At 35.1% G+C, this 20,913-nt stretch overlaps 1 protein-coding gene across 2 annotated transcripts in view; it reads right to left on the bottom strand.

The window, feature by feature from the left end:
* Positions 1–19,702, bottom strand: part of LOC150104859 (uncharacterized) — an 83,057-nt gene extending 63,355 nt beyond the window's left edge. Inside the window, exon 1 of one of the 2 annotated variants that reach the window (XM_090396016.1) lies at positions 19,566–19,702. Coding sequence is in view for 1 of the 2 variants with exons in the window: in XM_090396015.1 (XP_090252141.1) it covers positions 19,254–19,264 (11 nt within the window). In the remaining variant the exon portion in view is untranslated. Of the gene's footprint in view, positions 1–19,253; positions 19,529–19,565 lie in introns of those variants that run through there. The other variant, XM_090396015.1, reaches the window with a different exon arrangement.
* Positions 19,703–20,913: the final 1,211 nt, after the last annotated feature.

Raw genomic sequence — 20,913 nt, 5'->3', positions numbered from 1 at the left:
CAGGTGGCCTAGGATTAGGATGTAAAGAGGGATCTCTGATAATTAATGTTTCCAAATTTTGGGAAGTTTAATACAACCATATTTGTTTAAATTCGGTTGAGTGCAGATGCAGATTCAAAGAATAGTCTTTCTTTTTTGAATTTACTATGGTGGAGCATGGTGATTTTTTCCAGGAGATCCTGTCAGTTGTATCCAAAACATGGTCTGCAAGGCCAGATTGATCAGTTTACGGTGGGGCTTAAACTTGCTATCCTTATCCATTCCACCAAAGACCAGCTCCCTCCTCTCTCAGTGCCTGGAGTATATAGAGTACTTTGTGCCTGTAAACTGGCTTACTTCAGACAGACAGATCAGCAACCATCTGGTTAGAAGAACACAAGTCATACATCTGCTATCATGATTATGGTCAATCTGGCCTTGCAGACCATGTTTTGGATACAACCCACAGGATCTCCTGGAAAAAAACACCATGATCCACCATAGTAAATTCAAAAAAGAAAGACTACTCTTTGAATCTGCATCTGCACTCAGGAATCAACCGAATTTAAACAAATATGGTTGCATTAAACTTCCCAAAATTTGGGAAACATTAATTATCAGAGATCCCTCTTTACATCCTAGGTCACCTGCAAATGCCCATAGAGGGCGAACCACCTAGATAGGACTTTAGTTTCATTCACTATTGTATTATATTTGTGTGTGTGTTGTTACAAAAGGTTTTTTTGTAATCCCTGATGATGCCTCTGCGACGGAGACGAAATATTGGAAGTATTAAAATTAGTTTTAATCCTTTCTCAGTGCTGATAATATTCCATTAAACCTCCAACATGGACTTAATAATCCCCAATTCACACAACACAATAATCCACTAGCTGCCACTATACAGTAATTACTGCCGTTTTTTTTTTTCTGTTACTTCTTGGGTATTTTGCTTGCCAGTTTGCAACCTCTATATGAGACCATACCTTTGTATTATCATTATTATTATTATTATTATTATTATTCACTGACACCTCCAAGGAGTCGGAAGACTCATCGCGGGAGGACACCTATTATACAACTCTCCATCTCCACCACTAACCGATACTCTACTACCAATCATCTACATCAGCGCCATCTACTGCCCACCACCACAGCTAGTATTTTTTATCTGTAAATTGGTGTGTTCTGAAGGACCAATTTGTCTGTATGCGAGATGAAAAACCCGAGTTTCTGGGAGAAAAAACCCTACTACCTCCATATGAGATCGGCTAACTCACCTTCGATTGAAAAAGTCCATATAAAGATTCCTCCCGTCATGACGAGAATCGAACTTAGGCCTTTTCCAATAGAATGGCGCACCTACCATCGTTCTTCCAATTGTGCTACAGAGACTACTCTGTTTTTCATTAAACCATTCTTTGGTAGAATCTTTGAAAAAGTGCTTAAATGAGGCTGTAACTGAATGTATCTCTAGTGTTCAAAAATAAATAGATTGGGAGTGAATGGATGATCAGCCTTATTAAGCAAGAAATCCACAAGAAGAAGATGATGTGGAAATAATATCGTGAGAATAAGAGTGGGAGGATTTATGAAATATATAAAGCTCAGGCCAAAAAAAGTAACAAGGACCATGCAGAAAGCTAAATCTGAGTATGAACAGAAATTGGCCCTGCAAGCTAAAGGCCATCCAAAAGAATTTTATTGTTATGCTGCAAGCAGAAGAAAGAATGAATTTGAAAGAATAACTTTATTGAGTGCAGATGGTACTTGCATGCCAGAAGCTAATGAGATTGTTCAGTTAATGAGTATCACTTTGCTAAGATATATCAACCAGGTGTATGTAACATGGTGCACAGTGCTACTGCTACATTGGATAAAGAGTTAGAGGTACATGAAAACGAGGTTGAAGAGCTGTTGCATAAGTGGGATAAGAATTTGTCAACAGGGATAGAGGGAATATCAGCATGTTTGCTAAAGGAATGTTCAACCAAATTGACTAGGCCTTTCACATATTTGTATAACTTGAGTCTCAGCTCAGGAATAATACCACAGGAATGGAAGGAATGCATGATCATTCCACTGTACAAGGGTGGCAAAAAAGTGATGTGTCTAACTACTGACCTAACCATCTCTGTAGTGGGGCAGTGAAGATTTTAGGGAAGTTGGTAAGAACTTGCATACAGAAAAGGACAAACAAGTTATACTCTGCAAGGAGCAGCATGTGTTTACTAAAGGAAAGTCATGTTTTAGCAATTTGCTCATATTTTATAACAATGTTATGGCTGAGTTAGATAAAGGATATGGATACACTATGATAATTTTGAAAGATGTTGAAAGTTGTACTGCCTTACCCCATTCCTGAAGATATTTTCAGGTGCAAACTTTGTTTGCTCACACTTGGATAAAGGATTAAACTAAATTTATTACACTATGATAATGTTGGATTTTCCAATGGAATATGATAGGACATAAAAGCTATTGTATAAAGGAGAACATGGGTTTGGAATATAAACTCTTGATTTGGATGAGTGGATGGCTGACAGACAGATATCAAAAAGTGGTATACAATGGGTGTGAGTCTGCCAGATTTAAAGTGACCACTGCTGTACCTCAAGGTTCAGTCCTTGGACCATTGTTGTTCAATCTATGCATTAATGACAAGCGGTCTAACAGGAGATGTGCAACTGTTTGCCAATAATGCAAACAATTGCACAAACAAATGCAAAGATAAGCAGGGCAATCAGGGATGCTACTGATATCCAGCACTTCCAAAAGATTTGAATAGGCTGGAAATTTGGGCAAACAAATATTGCTGTCAGTTTAATGTTAGTAAGTTGCTGGCCTGGTTGACCGAGTGGTTAGCGTATCCACTCTCCAGCCAAGAAGCTGCGGATTCGAATCCTGCATTGGCATGGATGTTTGTGATTGTCTTCCACCTTCATACATTCATTCACCCAAGTATAGATACACTCTCTCAATATGGATGGGATCACCATGGGAGTAGTAGACCCAAAACCCTCCCGCAATGGGAGAGGCACCTTTACCCTGTGGTGGGTAGAAAAATAGGCTGTTCATCATCAAGTGTAAAGCACTTTCATCATAACTTTTACAACTTCCATTCCAACAGTTGTAATGGTGGATAGAAAATTGAAGTTCAGAGGTTACGTAGCAAAAGTTACAAATATAACTCAGAAGATAATTGCAATGTTGAAGCAAACCTTGATGTGTGAGGATAAAGAAGTCATCTTGCCACTTTATAAGGTCTTGATAAGAATGCACCTGGATTATTGTGCACGGTTTGGTATCCCAGGTTCCAAGAGGATAAAGAGGCTGTGGAAAGAGTGCAAAAAATATTAGAAAGATTATATCCAGATTATGGAATTTAGATTATGAGGACAGATTGCGAGTATGTGGATATGTGGACTCTGGTTAACAGGAGAAAGAGGGGTGATATGATAAAGGTCTATAATCTATAAACTTCTGAATGGTTGTTATAGGATAACGACTGATGAAATTTTTTGTTACATGGAAGTTGAGGAGAGAACATGGGGCATTCAAGAGAGCTAGGATTTTCTCTCACAGAGCAGTGAGTGAGTAGTATAGTTTGCTGGAAGTTTTTTTTTTACTTGGCTATGCTAAAAATTATATATTTGGTTTAATCCTTTATCCAAGTGTAAGCAAACAAAGTTTGCTCCTGAAGTATTTTCAGGACTGGGGCAAACGCATGGTAAATATGGAGTAAGTTCTGATCACTTGCCTTAGTATCTCCCATAATGCAAAGCACATCTCCTTGCGGACATGTATAATGCTATGCATTTTGTTTGTTTACACTTGGATAAAGGATTAAATCAAATATATAATTGGTGGTATAGTTTGCCTTTAGTGGTAATGAGTGCATATCGTGTGAATAAATTTAAGAGAAGGTGTGACAACTGGTTTGGGTGATTTATAGCCTCTCTCAATGAGTCCTTGATTTCCTGGAGGTGTCAGATAATTAGTACTGTCGACAGGGTGTAGCACAGAGGCAGCCTGCCTCACGGTGCAGCTTAATAAGGGCGCTCGTTCAGCCATATTGCGGTAGAGGCCGTCGCTACGCTAACAGGAATTGTTAGCGTAAGCAAGTGCAGAAAGAAGTTCTTCCAAGCTTAAACTAATCAAAAATTATTTGCAAACAGCAATGACCCAAGAAAGATAGGTTGGTCTAGCAACTATATCGATAGAAGCGGACATAACTTATAATTTATATTTAGAAGAGCTTATAAACAGTTTCATTCTGCGATATACCCGTAGAACAAACTTTTAATTAATATTATTATGTAATCGTTTTGCATTAATGTTTCTCTTGTAATAAAAACAAAATAGCAATTGGAGATTTTCTTATATTTTTGTCTTATAATCCATCAGGGGCGATTTTAATTGTTCGCATCAGGGCGCGATCTAATCTGGCGACGGCCCCTGCAGATAATAATCATAATATTTTAATCATACATTTACTAACAGTGTCTACACACTGGGAATTCAATTTTCACCTTGTCCCTCCCTTTTCCCACCCAAAAAAAAGTCAAAAGAATGCTGATACACAGTCTTTGGTATTCAAGAATTAAATTGCTTTCAAAAGAAGTGAATTTTTAGAAAATAATTTACCCAACACTCTCCATTTTAGATTTTATTAGTAGTTCCAGTGGGGAGGTGTGCCCAGCTCAAAATTACAAACTTGTTTGCTTTCATCATGACTTTTATAATTTCCATTCCACTGGTTTAATAAAAGTTCACAGATAATTTTGAAATTAATCAAGGAATCTGGATTTTCTGCTCTAAGCTATAACAACTACATACTGCCACACCATGCAGCTCGAACACTATATACGAATATTATTAACAGAACTTACGTCTTAAGAGATTCTAGTGTAAATTCTATTACGGGAATATTTTCCTTTTCTCCCTTTTTCTCTTTATCAATATTATTACAGTTTTCTTTGAAATGTTCTGCTGATTGATTGTTTTGGCATTTATTAGAAACAGCCATAATAATCTATATAACACAAGAAATCAATACAGTATATTCGAACCTTTCGGAATACAACAATTAATTTCAACGTCATGTCTAATTAAGGACTGCAAATTGATATCATTGAAATTAAGAGAGCGACACATTGAATTATATCAAATTTTGAGTCTAGTAAGCATATTTTTATCCTGCTCCAAATATAGTAGTTAGTCTAATTAAGGACTGCAAATTGATATCATTGAAATTAAGAGAGCGACACATTGAATTATATCAAATTTTGAGTCTAGTAAGCATATTTTTATCCTGCTCCAAATATAGTAGTTAGAAGGGGGGTCAATCGTTCGATGCTGTTGGCACACTCTCCCTCGATGAGTCTTTGGACTCCCTGGAGGTGTCACATAATAATAATAATAATAATAGTAATAATAATAATAATAATCCTTGATAAGTCTTCACTCCAGTAAGTGTTTGTACAATAATAATAAAGCTTTGTTGAATCCAATCCAAACAACGATGTCGCTCCCCTTGATATTTTAAAGAACATTTTTCAGATCATAAAGAATTACAGAGGGATAAGATAAAAACGATAACCGTTGTAAGTTGACGCGAGAGGGGTGGAAAATACTATACATGGTGATTTTTCGTGTCGAAAGATAAGTTCTTTTTTTTTTTTGGAAGTATTTAGCGATAATTAGATTTTTTTTTTTTTAGTATTATATTTAGGAATGTTTGATTAACTGTAAGGGAAGTTTGTTAATTTTGTAATTTTCAAATGTTTAATGTTTTTTTCGTGTACACGTACTGCACGTCTTGGCGCCGACCAGCAAGTTCGGGCGATTTTAACGTGCGCGATTATTATTATTATGTGACACCTCCAGGAAGTCCAAAGACTCATCGAGGGAGGGGACCCACTCCACAACTCTTCGCCTCCGCCAACTACAGCGAACCTCATCATCTAAACCAATGCCATTTGCTGACCACCATGACTACTAATATTATGTTCGCTGCAACGTGAACGAAATGTATACCATTTTCAGAACGAAAGATTTATGAAAGGAGAACGTGTTTATTGTGTTTCGTAAGCAAATGCGAGAAGTGTCAAGACAGTAAGAAGAATGATAACGGTGAGCTGAAAGGTGAAATGCGATTGGCGTGGTTAGTGTTACAATCGGTACGATTGACTGTATAATAAATGACGCGGTGAAAAATGAAGAGAAGAACCATATGGTAATGGAAAAGATAGTTCACTTGGGTAGAGTTTTCCACGAAACAAAACGTGATATTGAATGGTAGGACAAATTCTTGCGGATGGTATTGGCATTGATGGGAGAGAGAGAGAGAGGGCAGAGTATGAAAGAGCGAAGCTTGAAAATAAGAATCGGAATTTGTATGGTAATTCGGGATAAAAGGAATGCTTTAAAAGAGTTTGCCAAAATCGTGTTTTTGTGGTGCTAAGATTAAGGATGATGATGATGTGGTAAGGATGAAGAGACTAAAGGTCAAAGAGATGATTATTCTGGCTGATATAAATGAATTAGCAAGTGACGTTTGGTATGCAAGAAGACATGGTTCCTAGTGCATTAGAAAAAGAAGAGTGTGAAAGAAAAAGTTGTAAGTCTGTTGCTACAGTATGATGGAGTCGAGAAGAGATGGAAGGCTATAATCGTGAATGAGTCAGTGCGCAGATGATTATGCAGAAGGAGTAGTGTGTAGTCTCTGGATGTGTCGAGTGAGTTTCGGAGAATGAAGGATTTATATAAGGTGGATGAATTGCATTTGAATAGATTTGGAATCTATTCAAGTGTCGAGAAAGACTCCTAATCCCAAGTCTATTTAAATCTGTGTCAAGGAAATAGAGTTAGTAAGTGGTTGAGTGATTACATCATTCTAAATATAGCACCCTAATTCTTAACTTTACTAGCCTAAGTAACACAAGGTGTAAGGCATGTTGCAGAATACTTCAGTTTATCTATATTAATGCTAGAAGTATTTGTAATAAGGGTGAGAAGATTTTGGAATAGAATACATGTTGAGTAATTATTATTATCATGGGGAATTTCAAATATGGGGACATAGATTGGTAGGAGGAATGGTCACAGGCAGGAAATTATTAAATGTAATTTATACAGCTGAGCAACAATTACCTGTAGGTATGATCGTATAGCAAAACTACACTGGAGCCTGTTCAGGTATATGGTTTTGACAATTTGCAAAATTGTCAAAACCAAATACATGTTCCCTCTGGAACACACAGTTTAGAACGTTATAGAAAATGAAAATACCAAATATCATGGGAGTTTAATTCATACGAATGGACACCTTGAGCATAATATGCCACACATCACTATCGTCAAACAACAATATATCTTCTTCTTCTCTTCAAGGATTAGACATTTGCCTGTTCCCACTTCATTGATCTTTCCACCTTGTTGCTCATCTCTCTCTCTCTCTCTCTCTCTCTCTTTGATCTTTATCTATCAACTTCTTTTTGTAGCCGATATCTTTTCATCCTAAATAGATGTTCTCTCTATATTCCCTGATATTTTCATCTATGTTATAAATATCTAGTTCTTTCCTGAGTTAATCGATCTCATGCAACGACAAGCGTGTTTTTTCTCCCTGAAACTCGAGTTTTTCGCCACGTAAACTCAAGAAAATCGACCGTAGAACCCACATTATTTCAGACAGTAACGTATCCAATTAGAATTAGGTACAAGAGATGGCAGCACTTGTTTGCCCGTTTCTTCATTGGTGCCGCCTATAATTAGTGATATGGGCCAGCTATTTCTGGCTACTGGTGGAGATTGAACTGTCCACTCAGTCTCCAAAAGTTAGATAGGGTTTAAAAGCCTCACCTACTCCCTATAAGGGAATAAAAGGCATTAGCTGATTTTGTTTTCTGATGTTTTCATTTGTTGTGTGGTCCAATTTTGTGCACCCTTTAATTGTTCTTCAAAATCTCATCTCTGTAGCTTGTATTTTACTTTCATCTTTTTTTTTAATAGTCCATGTTTCTGGACCATATAATAGAGTGGGAGTGGCCATTATTTTGCAAAATTTTAGTTGAGTTTCTCGTCTTGTTTTTTTTTTTTATTCAGTACTTTTAATTGTTCCACAAATTTTCTGAAATTACTATCTTTTTTCATCTATATCTTTATCTTTTAAGTATGTTATTATGCAGCCTAAAGAATTAAACTTTGTCATCTGTTCTAAAAATAAAATAAAATCAGCTAACGCCTTTTATTCCCGTATAGGCTATAGGCAATACGCATGACCGTTTTAGTTCTTTTGGAGACTGAGTGATAGTTGGCCCACGGCTATCACCAATTTAAACGGACGGCTCAACAAGTGCTGCCATCTCGTGGTCTCTAATCCTAACACAATGTTTTCAATGTATGAAATATCTGGGTTCTTCGGTTGTTGCTTTTCTTAAGTTTACAGACGAAAAACCCTACTTCCAGAGAGAAAAATCTGCTTATCCGTGCAAAGATCGGCTAACTCAGAAACCGGTCGAATAAAGTCTTAGAAAAAGTTCTCTAGTCGGTGACTAGAATCGAACTGATTTCGATCTTTCTTCGGAAGGTTTAGCGCTAAGGAATGCATAATGAATAAACAAGGATATCCATTTCATTCGATACAAGCTATATAAAGTTTATATAAAGATACAAAAATACAGTTACAGTTATAGGGAGTGAGATACAGAAAGTCTCGACCTTGCCATGACTTTTGTTTTCTTTCGTGAAAATTTTGACTTTTGTTGTTGTTATGTTCCTGTTTTGTTTAATTCTTAAACTAATTTATGAAGGTCATCTTCATTGTCTTGTAATATAATCTGATCATCTGCCTACAGCATTGCATTGCATTGATAACAATATATATATATATATATATATATATATATATATATATATATATATATGTGGCGATTAGTTTTTACTCGGTTGTTATACATTTCAAAAAATAGATTTAATGACTCCAAGACCGAGATAACATATAAAGATTTTAATGATAAATACTACTAGTAGTATTTATCATTAAAATCTTTATATGTTATCTCGGTCTTGGAGTCATTAAATCTATTTTTTGAAATATATATATATATATATATATATATATATATATATTTATTTATTTATTTATTTATTTATTTATATATATATGTATGTATTTATATTTATATTTATGTATGTATTCCTCTATTTTTATATACACAATTTTTCTCTGTGTATTTTATCAAAAGCTTTCTTGTAATCTATAAAGGCCATAAGAGTCTCTAAATTAAATTCTTGTCTTTTTTCAGTAATTTGTTTTAGCACATAAATATTGTCTACACGTGATCTTCCATGTCTGAAATCAATTTGTTCTTCTGATAGTAGATTGTTTGCAATATTTCTAAGTCTTTTATTCAGGATGTTACTGTAAATTTTTAACCCGTATTTAATAAACGTATTCCTCTGTAATTTCCACAATCATCTTTGTCTCCTTTCTTGAATATCAATATAACCTTAGCTTTTAACCAATCTGATGGAACCTTACATTTTTTGCAACAGTTATTTATTGCTTTTAATAATTTGTGATGTAAATATTCTTTGCCATAATAGGAAATCCGGTTGATTTTCTATGTTTTGATACGTTTATTGCTTCTTTTAGTTCTCCCAATTTTATTGGTTCTATATCAGTGCTGATTTCTCCATTATTATCTTCTGTAATTAAATTTGGGTCATACCATAAATTCTTATAATGTTCAATCCATTGTTTCTCTTGTATTATATTGATTTGTGCTTTATCTCTTTCTTCGTTGTTTATTTCCTTAATATGCTGTAGGCTATGTCTTGTCTTCCTTGTATGTATTCCTCTATTTTATTAATAAATCTGTCCCAAGAATCTTGGTGAGCTTTTTATACAATGGTTTTTAGCTATATTTCTATTGTTTTTGTATATTTCTTCTGTTTCCTTTCTATGTTTTTGAAGGAGTGATTTGTGTTCCATTTGTTTTTCTTTGATTGCATTTTCTATATCTGTGTTCCAGTTTTAATGTTTTTCTTTTCAATATTTTATTTTTCTCGCCAAGTACGTCAGATGCTGCTTTGTGGATGATCTTAATTAAAGTTTTCCATTCTTCTTCTATATCTTCACTGATCTGCGCTTCTTAAAGGTAACCTGTTAATTGTTCTATTTCCTGTTTTTTCTTATTTACTTTCTTTCTCCATTTTGCTAGTATTTTTATTTTAGCGACTACTAAATAATTATCTAACTCTGCCATTGCTGGTCCCAAGCCCGGGTGAGAAAGGAGGAGGGCTGTACTTGTGGTTAGCAACCACAATACGCAAAAAAAAAAAAAAAACACTGCTACCTAAACCTTAAGAAATGAGAGAAATTGGACTTTGCTGATGAACCTCCAGAGGAGATGATGCATGCTGGTGAAAGCTAGAGAAGCCAACAGGCAGAAGACTGAAAGTAATATCTTCACACCCAGACATGTGACAAAAATTGGATGCTGGAACATCAGAACAATGCACGAGACTGGTAAAGTACACCAAATAGTGAGGGAAATCGACAGATACAAATCCTGGGACTTCGCGAAACCAGATGGAACGGAAATGAAAGAAGATTTCTATGAATTACTACAGAAAGAAATAGATATGACTAGTAGAATAGACATAATTTTGCTTCTGGGAGATGCAAATACAAAGGTGGGTAAAGATAATAATGGCTATGAAGTAATTATGGGAAAGGTTAAAAATGAAATTGGAATAATATTAAAAGATTTCTGCCTTTTCAGGAACCTGATAATAAGAGGTACTCTGTTTAAACATAAAGACATAGATAAATATACCTGGATATCACCAGATAGTAATAGTAAACATAAAATAAATCATATAATAAAGATGATCCTCTCTCTATAGGATGTAAGAACAAAAAGAGGAGCAGATGCGTACAGATCATATATTAATAATAGCACAGATAAAAATAAAACTAGCAAAGATTTTTAAACAAAGAAAACAGAGAAAACGATATAATTTAAGTAAATTTAAAAATAAGGATTATGAAGAATACTTCGCATATACAATTAAAAATAAATATGAAACAAAATATTGAACAAAATGGAACATGCAGATAAAGAGGACAAGTGGAGAGAAATAAAATTAATTTATAATGAAAGCTGAAGAAATACTTGGGAGATAGGATAGGTCAAAGAAACAATGGATAACAGATGAAACAATACAGTTAAGTGAGGAAAGAAGAGAAATGAGGAAAACAGAACTGCAAAGTCAAAGTGTAGAAGAAAAAAGTGAGAAGAACAAAATATATAAAGAAAAAATAAACAAGTTAAAAAGAGTGCAAGAAATGATAAAAGGAAGAATTATATAGACAGGCGGAACAAGCTGCAAGGAACTATGACCCTAAGAAACTATATGAGATAAGAAAAAAAAAAAAAACATGAGAAAAGAAAAAAACAAATAAAAGATAAATACGGAAATTTACTTAATATGGAAAAAGAGAAAAAGACAGAAAAAAGATGGGTTGAATATTTTTAGGAAATATCGGGCAATAACAAAGTCACCGGTTAGCATACAGACAAAACAAAAACGCTACAACAGAAGAGACACCGCGTTTGAGACGCGAAAGTGTTGCCAACATGTATTTTTCTTTTTAATAATATTTTCTCTGAATAAATCACTCCAGATATCGATATTTAGTATCGAACAATGCGACTTCATGGTTATACAAATTAATGGTATCCATGATATTTATATACGATTATAGGTTATGAATAATAATTTATGATTAACCAATATTAAAGTATATATTTATAGTTTTTATTAAAAATGAGACAAAATTGACATTTTTATTGAAACGACGGGATAGTGGGGAAATATGAAAAAAAAAAAAAGCCGATACTATCAAAACGGTACATATGGTCATCCCACCTATCAGTCAATGTCACATCTGGCATTCCAGTGTCATCACCTAGATAGTACAGCACCGCATAATGATCACTCAGTAATTCAACGATTTGATTCTATTACCTCTCCACCATTGTCACTTTTTATGGTAATTATTTCATAGTCATTTCTCCGTTTACTTGCCACATATCAAAATAACTTGAGGATTTCTTTTGAACTCATCACCTAGCTCTCTCTCTCTCTCTCTCTCTTTCTCATAATTAACTTTGTCCTTCCTTACCATACTAGTTACGTGCCTTGTACTGCATATGGGCACACTGATCACCTCCTTTCTCTTCACATTCTCTCCACAACTTTTCTTTATCTGAAACTAATGCTTAAAGATACCATTCATCCATTTAACTAGTGATTTATCCTTCTGTTCTGTCATGGATCTGAAATATTCTCAGCTTGTCATAATCACCTGCTTTGTTATTTCATATATATCCCTTTTTAACAGAAAATTCAGCAAATCTGGCAGTCTCACAGGTCAAGACCATGATCACTTTCTCCAAGAGGAGGCAGCGTAGTTAGATTGGTTAATGTTCTCTGATGCAATGATCGGATCCAGCACTCTTGAACTACTCCATTACATGTTGTCTCATGTGATTATCTCGCAGCTGTATAAATTCCATTTCTTTCTCAGTAACCATTCATCCTCCCAATTTATATCCATATAGTTGAAATTCCCCATAATTACTAGACATTAATTTGCCAATATATGTCATCTACGATCTCTGTTATACTCCACAGATTATAGTAGCAACTCATATTTCGTCCTGCTGGTGTCTATTCACATAAGATGGCCTCAAATGAATTGCCCTACTTTTACTGATGTACTTCTACTCTTTTTGACTTAAATTCCTCTGTTGTTATTAGCAAACCACCTCCCCCTTTTCTGTTTCTTCTGTCCTCTCAGAAGGTACAATATCTCTTGCATTCTATTACTATGACATTATTTTTCTAGGTCAACCACGTCACACTAAAGTTTATAACATTTGGCCAAATTAAGCTCACCAATGACAAAAACTCTTCAACTACAGACTCTTCTGGCTTCAGTATACATTATCATCAATGTTTTCCATGCCTACTAGACACATAAGGCTGCAACTCTGGTTTTCCATCTTCCCCTGTCCTTCGCAGCTGCTCTTGCTTTTACCCAGCTCGCCCATCCTGCCTCATTCATTTCAGATGCAGGGGAGCGCCAGTTGTGTCCGGCACCGGTGTGCAAAACTTTAGTTGGCACCTCTATCCCCCCCTTCCAATAAAAAAATCACTTAAAAAAAAAACGTTTTTACAATGTATTTCCTCCTCTTTGGCGCCTTTACTATCCTGGCGCCTGTATGCGTCACACACATTGCACATATGGCTGGCGTGCCCCTGTTCAGATGCCATCATTCTTCTCCAAGTTAATTTTGGGCGATCTCTAGAGCGTCTCCCTTCTGGGCGCAACTCAATGCTGCTTAGGGAATTCTGTTTATCCCTATGAATAAAATATGGTCGGTGTCCATTTCCATCTTAGGCGAATTTCTTCATCTATTGATTTGGATAAAATTTTTCTTTAAAAGTTCCTCGTTAGTGATTGTGTTTGGCCAGAAAATTTTTAAATTCTTCTTAAACAATTGTATTGGAAAATATCCAATTTATTACTTTGTGTCTTGGTACGTTTCCAAGTTTCAGAGCTATATAGCAGTACTGCTCGCACAATAGATTTATAGATATTTATTTTCACTTTAACTGTAATATTTGATGCTTTCCATAATTTACTTAATGACTTGAAACAGTTTCGTGCTTTAGTAATTCTTTATAAAACGACTTCGTCTGTACTACCTTGTTTATTTATTATTGATCCGAGGTATGTAAAAGTGTCAACATCTTCAATTGTTTCATTTTTCTAACTTAATTTCTTTATTTGATTTTTCATTTATTCGCATGACCTTGGTTTTCTTGTTTATATGAAAACCCACAGTTTCTGCACAACGAGCAAAGTCGTCAGTTTTTAGCCGTAAGTCATTTAACTTAGAGGGCTGGAACACTATGTCATCAGCAAAATCAAGGTCATCCAACGAATTCCTCCCTTTTGATGATTAATTGAGTTTTTCATAATCCAATCAATTAGGATTATAAATAATAGACCAGATAGAACAAATTCCAATTTCTATGATAAAGAAATCTGTAAGTTTTCCATCTACTTCCACGCAAGACTTGCTGCCATTATACATATTCTTGATAATGTTGAGAAATTTATAAGATATTCCGTATTTTAATATTTTCCAAAGATTTTCTCTATCTACTGAGTCAAACATTTACTAAAATCGACGAAGTTTAGGTAGAGTGGAGCTTGAAATTTTATACATTGTTCAATTATATTTCTGAGAGTGAATATTTGTTGGATGGTTCCACAGTCGGTCAGGAAACCTGCCTGTTCTTCTCTTAATAAGTTTTCCATTTCCTTCTTTAATCTATTAATTGAAATTTCGGTAAAAAAAAAAACTTTTGCGGGAATTGAAAACATACTTATTCCTCTCCAATTATCGCACTTGGTCAGACCTCCCTTTTTTTTGGGGGGGGGGTTTATAATTACTGCTTCTTTCCATTGTTGAGGAATTTTTTCATTCTCCCATTAGTAGTAGAGTTGTGTTAAGATCAACTTTTAACATTTCTGCATCGATATTGTAATTTCCGCATGCACTGTTAGATTTTAAGTCCTTCAGGGCATCTTTGACTTCGCTCAACGAGATCTCGTCTTCGGAAATGTTTAACAGGGTATTACACTAGTTGTATTACATCAAAATATTCTCTTCGTCTTGCTTCAATTTTAGAGTCAATCGTCAATAACTTTCCTTCTTTCTCTCTAATGGAGGAAGAAGTTGCTTTTTTTTAGCTTCAATTGATTCGCTTTATAATCTGATAAAGTTGTCTAATTTGTCCATTTTTCATAGCATGTTGTACTTCTTTTGCTAATCCATCAATATATTGGCTCTTGTAGCTCGCTTTACGCTTCTATTTAGTTCATTGTTAACGTTTGCTATATACCTTGTATAACTTGTATATCCTTCTGAATTTGTATTATTAATTAATCTTTTTTCTCTCTTCGATTATCTTCCAAGTGTCTGCAGTTAACCATTCTTTGTTTTTCTTTTTTCTCCGTTTACCAATTACATCTTCAGCAACTTCATTACAGGTGTTCCAATAGTCTTCTACTTTGTCATTTTCTGCTGTTACATTTTGATTTTTCTCTATTTCTAATATATTGGATCTGATATTTTCTCTTGTTTCTTTAATTTTTAAATTTTCAGTATCAAATGCTTAAGAAAGAAAAGAAGTTCTTGAACTTCTTTTCTTTCTTAATACACTCTGAAGTTTTAATTTCAACTTCCTGACTAAGAAGAAGTGGTCAGAACCAATGTCTGCACCACGTTTGACTCTCACATTAAGCATGAATCTTACAAATTTACTATTTATAGCAGCAGGATCAATTTGGTTTCTTTTATTGCCTTCTGGCGAAGTCCAAGTCAGTTTATGTATTTCTTTGCACTTAAATTTACTTCCTCCTATGACAAAGTTGTTCATTCACAAAAGGATACAAACATCATACCATTTTCATTTTGGTCTCCTCAAGCCTCAAAACCTAATCAGTTTTCTTCTACACATGCCCCTGGCCTTTATCCACTTTTGCATTAAGATCACCAATGAGTATTATCATATCGTGTTTTGGAATAGAATTTAGTACCTTTTGGAGATGTTCATAAAAGTAATTTTTTATTTCCTCATCTTCATCGTTGGTAGGTGCCTAAACCTGTACAACAGAAAGTCTGATAAATTTAGAATAGAACCTGCCTTTTATAATTCTCTCATTTACTGGTTCCCATTCCATCAAGCTTTTGGTTACTTTTGGGTTCAATATTAGCGCAACTCCTTTTTCATGCTTCTCCTCTGATCCGGAGTACGGTATTGTCCTGTTGTCTTTAGTTATAAGTCTACCAAAACCAGTCCATCTGAGTTCGCTGATGCCTAAAATGTCTAACTTGAAATTGTCCATTTCATTTGTTATCTGTATAGTTTTTCCTACCTGGTACAGTGTTCTGACATGCAGTGATCCAATCTTTAACCACCTTACCTGCCATTATGGATCAAATACGCATCCTCATACGCTTCGTATCCATCAAATATTTCAATGTAATACCAATGGTATTACAATTTTAATATGCACTTCGCATCCATGATAACCTTGACGTCTATAGACGTCTTGGCCGATAGCATGGTTAAATATTTTGTGGCTTTACAAGTGACTCTTTCAACATCAAGGGTTCCAGATTGCTTTCCCCTTGGTGTGTCATATATACGTTATCCACATCAGACCAGGCTAGATAACCATCTTCTGAGGTCTCTCAAGCAGTGGCATAGCTAGGGGAGGGCGGAGGGGGGGGCGGTGCGCCCCGAACGACACTTTTTTTTGGGTATGCACTTTTCAATTGAGACACAATTTTATTCTTTGACGATTCTTTCATTTATATTAACTTAGTAATTTTTATTCCTTAATTAATAATTAGTTTTTAACAATTATACTTACAACTAAAATAAACATAAACATGGTGTTTTAATTTATCTCCCTATATGTCGTTTTGACATTTTGTAGTATTTTTGGTATGTATTCAGAGGGGCGGCAAACTCAAGGACCGCCTCGGGCGACAAAAGTTCTTGCTACGTCACTGCTCTCAAGTCACATCGCTCATCCAGATTTGCGGTTTCCGTAATCAAATTAATTTTTTACAGGGAGGGGCGACTAGCCCTTCCAAACTCCTGAAGGAGATCCGGCTATACCCTGGGGACTGGGTCTCCATTTATCGCCTCTTACAATACGCAGGAGTGAAGTTTGGGTATTTTACTACCCGTGCCAACATGGGGAGGCTTTAGTATACACAAACTGCAATACTCCCTTCATTCAACAACCTCCCTTACACTTGTGCTAGGTAGCCCATTAAAGTGAAGAATCTGAAGTGGCACATTTCGCATCATGCGATCACGTCCCCTTATTGACCTCTAGGTTGCCCGGACCCAAGCTTATCTGCATCCCCCATAAATATTCTAGTTTCCATGACTTTTGTACTTCTAGACTTTCACTAAACAGCACTTTCTCAAAACTCCTGACACCAAATCCAGTTAGATGAACGTCATTACCATATATAAATTCTTACAACAAAATCACTCCACAAATCCATAAACTCCACACCATTCCTCCTGCATAATCTACAAACTGACTCTTTCGAGATCAAAGTTCTCCATTTCAGCTGGCCTTTATCATTACGTGCTGTACTTGCAGTTTTACTTTCTCCCTCTCTTTTTTCACATGCATTAGCCACTCTTTCATGTCTTCTCGCATACCACTTATCACTTGCTAAATGATCTGTGCTAGCCAAAATAAACATATCTTTCCCCTTACCTCTTTGCATCCTTACATCACTGACAAACTTAATCTGAGTTCGCTGGAAAACACGATTTCGAGTATTATTTTGTGAATCCCCATGCAAAATCCAATCTTATTTTCACTCTTTTGCTCTTTCATGTTCTGCTTTGTCTCCCCTACCTTTCGTTTCTGTGTCATACCATCCGTCAGGCTTTTCTACAACCACTAAATCTCACGGTCTGTTCTGTGAAGAACTCCACGTAAGGGCGCTGTCTTTTCCATTACTATCTCGTCATATTTTTCACCGGGTCATATAGTCACTCACACCGCCTTCAACGCCAAATGCATTATCACGCATTTCATCGCTCCGCTATCACACTTCTGGCGTTCTATCACAAAATACTTTCGACAAACACCTTCTCCAGTTTCATTCTCCTTCCATAAATCTCTTGTTCTGCAAAGGCCATAAATTTATTTCACCATGCTGCAGCGAACGTAATCACGCACGCTAAAATCTCCCGCCATTGTTTTGCGCATCAGCGCCATGCCTCCCAGTATACAGTGAACAATAAAACAAATATTAAAATTAAAAATAAACAAATTCTAAATTACCACCCAAAAGGTACTCGATGCAGAGGAAGACCTTAAAAAGATGGAATTGAGTCCGGAACAGGCCACTTGGCTTATAAGCCTGGAAAGGAAGAAGAAGAAGAAAAATAAAATAAAAAAAATAGCACACTACCCTTACAGTTCATCAGACAAACACTCATAAATATAATGATGCAAACAGAATGACTTAACTGTCATCAAATATTCCCAATGCATTAAAAATATATTTAATTTTTTTAATATATAATCATTAAATTTGGTTTAACATCGTTGTGAATGACCCATATTAAAGCCATAAATGCACTTCTTACTGCGTCAAATTTAGCCTCTCCCCTAAACGCACCTGCCATCCTGTCATCACACTGGCTTTGCCAATCTTTCCTTTTCGATTCTATTTTTTGCCATACAACCGGAGATTAACTCTCACATACTCCTAAATGCTAGTTTTATCAAGTTTGTTGTATCTTCATATTTAATATGATCATGATATTGATGCCATATGTTCACTCCCCTATCCTTAGAAGTCTCATCTAAGATCATCTTTGATCAACTGTTTTCAAATCTATTTTATCTTACACTTCCCTGTATATATAGCTGTATAATTTAGTGTTTTGACTAATTTCTCACTTATTTCATATAAATTTATTCAGTTGATTCCATACCATACCAGCTTTACTATAATTCTGTTGTCCATCTCCAGATTTAATTTGCATTTTCTGCTAAAAATTGAGCCTAACTAGCTGAAATGTTTACTTGTTCTATTGGTTATCCATTCAGGATGCAACTGATGTTTCCATGATACTGTAATATTTTCATATTTTGTCTTTTTATTGCTGATTTTCATACCAAATTTATACAGCCTTTCTTCAATTTAATTTGAGAATCCTACAGGCATGCTGTATTTATTTAAGAGTAGATAGTATCTTTATAAAGAGTTAATTTCAATATATCTAATTTTGATTCGGGTATAATACAACTTTTCTTCATACTGAAGTTGTTGGATTACCTGTAATAATGGAAAAAGGCTAAAATAATATCACTTTTTAAGAATGGAAAATAGAAGCTTATGTGCAAAATTACATAGTTGTTAGCTTATTAAATACAGCATATAAATTATATAGTAACATTTTAAAGAAAAGACTTGCCACTATTGCCGATAATTTGTTATTAGAGGAACAGGCTGAATTTTGGAAGAGTAGGAGTTGCATTAATGATGTCTTCTTCTTCCGTTTACGTATTAGGCCTAGTGGCACTAAAACTACTCATAGAAAAAAGGCAAGAATTTAATTTACAGACTCACCTGGTATTCATAGATTATGAAAAAGCTTTGACCGAGTTAACAGGAAAAAAAAAAAATTATGGAAGACCGAGGCTATCTAAAACAGCTATTAAATGAAATTAAAAGCCTATATAACAATACAACTGCCATCATAAGTATTAATAAATACATAGCAGAAGAAATAGAAACTAATCAAGGAGTTCGACAAGGATGTAGCCCTTCCCTTAGCTTCGACCTCAAACCATATAGCGATAACATCAAACTCAAAACTATATGCAACATTATTAGTATTATTGCTTTTTTTTTAACTGGACACTGATATCATTATAATACCTCCTCTCCTCTTCAGTTTCTTCCTAAAATACTCTACCTATCTCTATCTCTTCCCAAAAATACTACACCCTTTACACTCGATTTCATTTACTACATCTGACTCCGATAGCCATGTTTGAAAAATGTCAGTAATCTTAGGAAAGCATATTCACCAGTACAGTAACGAGGGTATGAAACGCCTGTGGCAAGTATCTAACTTGCGCCCCCCAACTCAAAAATCACAAATTTTGAAAAATTTAAATAACAAGTTATACTAAATGCAATATGTTAAATACTTGCTATTAACCCAATAAAAATGAGTTGTAGTGTGTTGCAGAATTTGTGTGTCTAAAGTGGCGTATTGTCGAAATTTAAAAATACAATATAAAATAGCGGACTTTTATATCTATTTATTTATATTTATATCTTTACGTTTTGTGCCCCAAATCTAGTTGCGCACGTGGCGAACGCCTTTTTCGCCACGCCCTCGTTACGGCACTGATATTCACCAATGGAACGAACTGTGCCCTTTGTATTTTGATGCCCCTGGTATTTGTATATAAACCTAACAAGTTACCTCCTGGCCTTTTTGCATTCTTATATCTAAAGTCTGCTTGGTACGGTTGGGCAACTCTCTCTTTTTTTCCGTCCACAGACACTCAAAAGGTCTGAACCCAAAGAATAAATTTCCACCCTTCCCTTCACTAAATTCATAACCACGAAAAATGACATTTCTTGCAGACAACATAGAGAATCACACTACTGCAGAAGAGCAATTTAAATTCAAACTAAAATATAAACCTAAAATCAAGAATGATACAGTTGTCTGGAACTCTCTCTCCCCTATGCTTAAAAGATAGGAGATATGGTAGTCAATGACTCAGCTATTGTTGATTTTTATTTTATTGATGATTTTTATTACTGGTGGAGACTGATTGAATATCGATTTCCAAAATGTCAGTTGAGGTTAATAGAACTCACCCTACTCTCTTTTGGGAAAAAAACGATATTACAGATTTTTTTTCTTTATGTGTATTGTGCATTGTGACTTCAAATATTCATTAGTTTACCATAGTAAAAAGTAGTCGAAATAAGTAAATATTCGCTAACGCCTATTATTCCCTGTCTAACTTTGGAGACTGAAACTGTCCAACTGCACCGTTATCTACTCAGAAATAGCTGGCCCAAGACTATCATTAATTTTAAACTGTACGCGAGGAGACTACAATCAAGTGATGAATATCATACGAACCAACATCTTAACACAATGCATTATTATTTGAAATAGTCTGGTTTCTACGGTTCGTTTTCTTGAGTTACCGGACGTAAAACTGGAAGATTCAGAAGAAAAACTTGTTTTCTTTTGCCA

This window comes from Typopeltis vanoorti, chromosome 7, assembly GCF_054136105.1.
Source record: "Typopeltis vanoorti isolate ZY-2024b chromosome 7, IOZ_Tvanoo_1.0, whole genome shotgun sequence".
Taxonomy (NCBI): Eukaryota; Metazoa; Arthropoda; class Arachnida; order Uropygi; family Thelyphonidae; genus Typopeltis; species Typopeltis vanoorti.
Note: the sequence above shows the minus strand (reverse complement) of the source record. Positions and strands in the feature narration are given on the sequence as shown.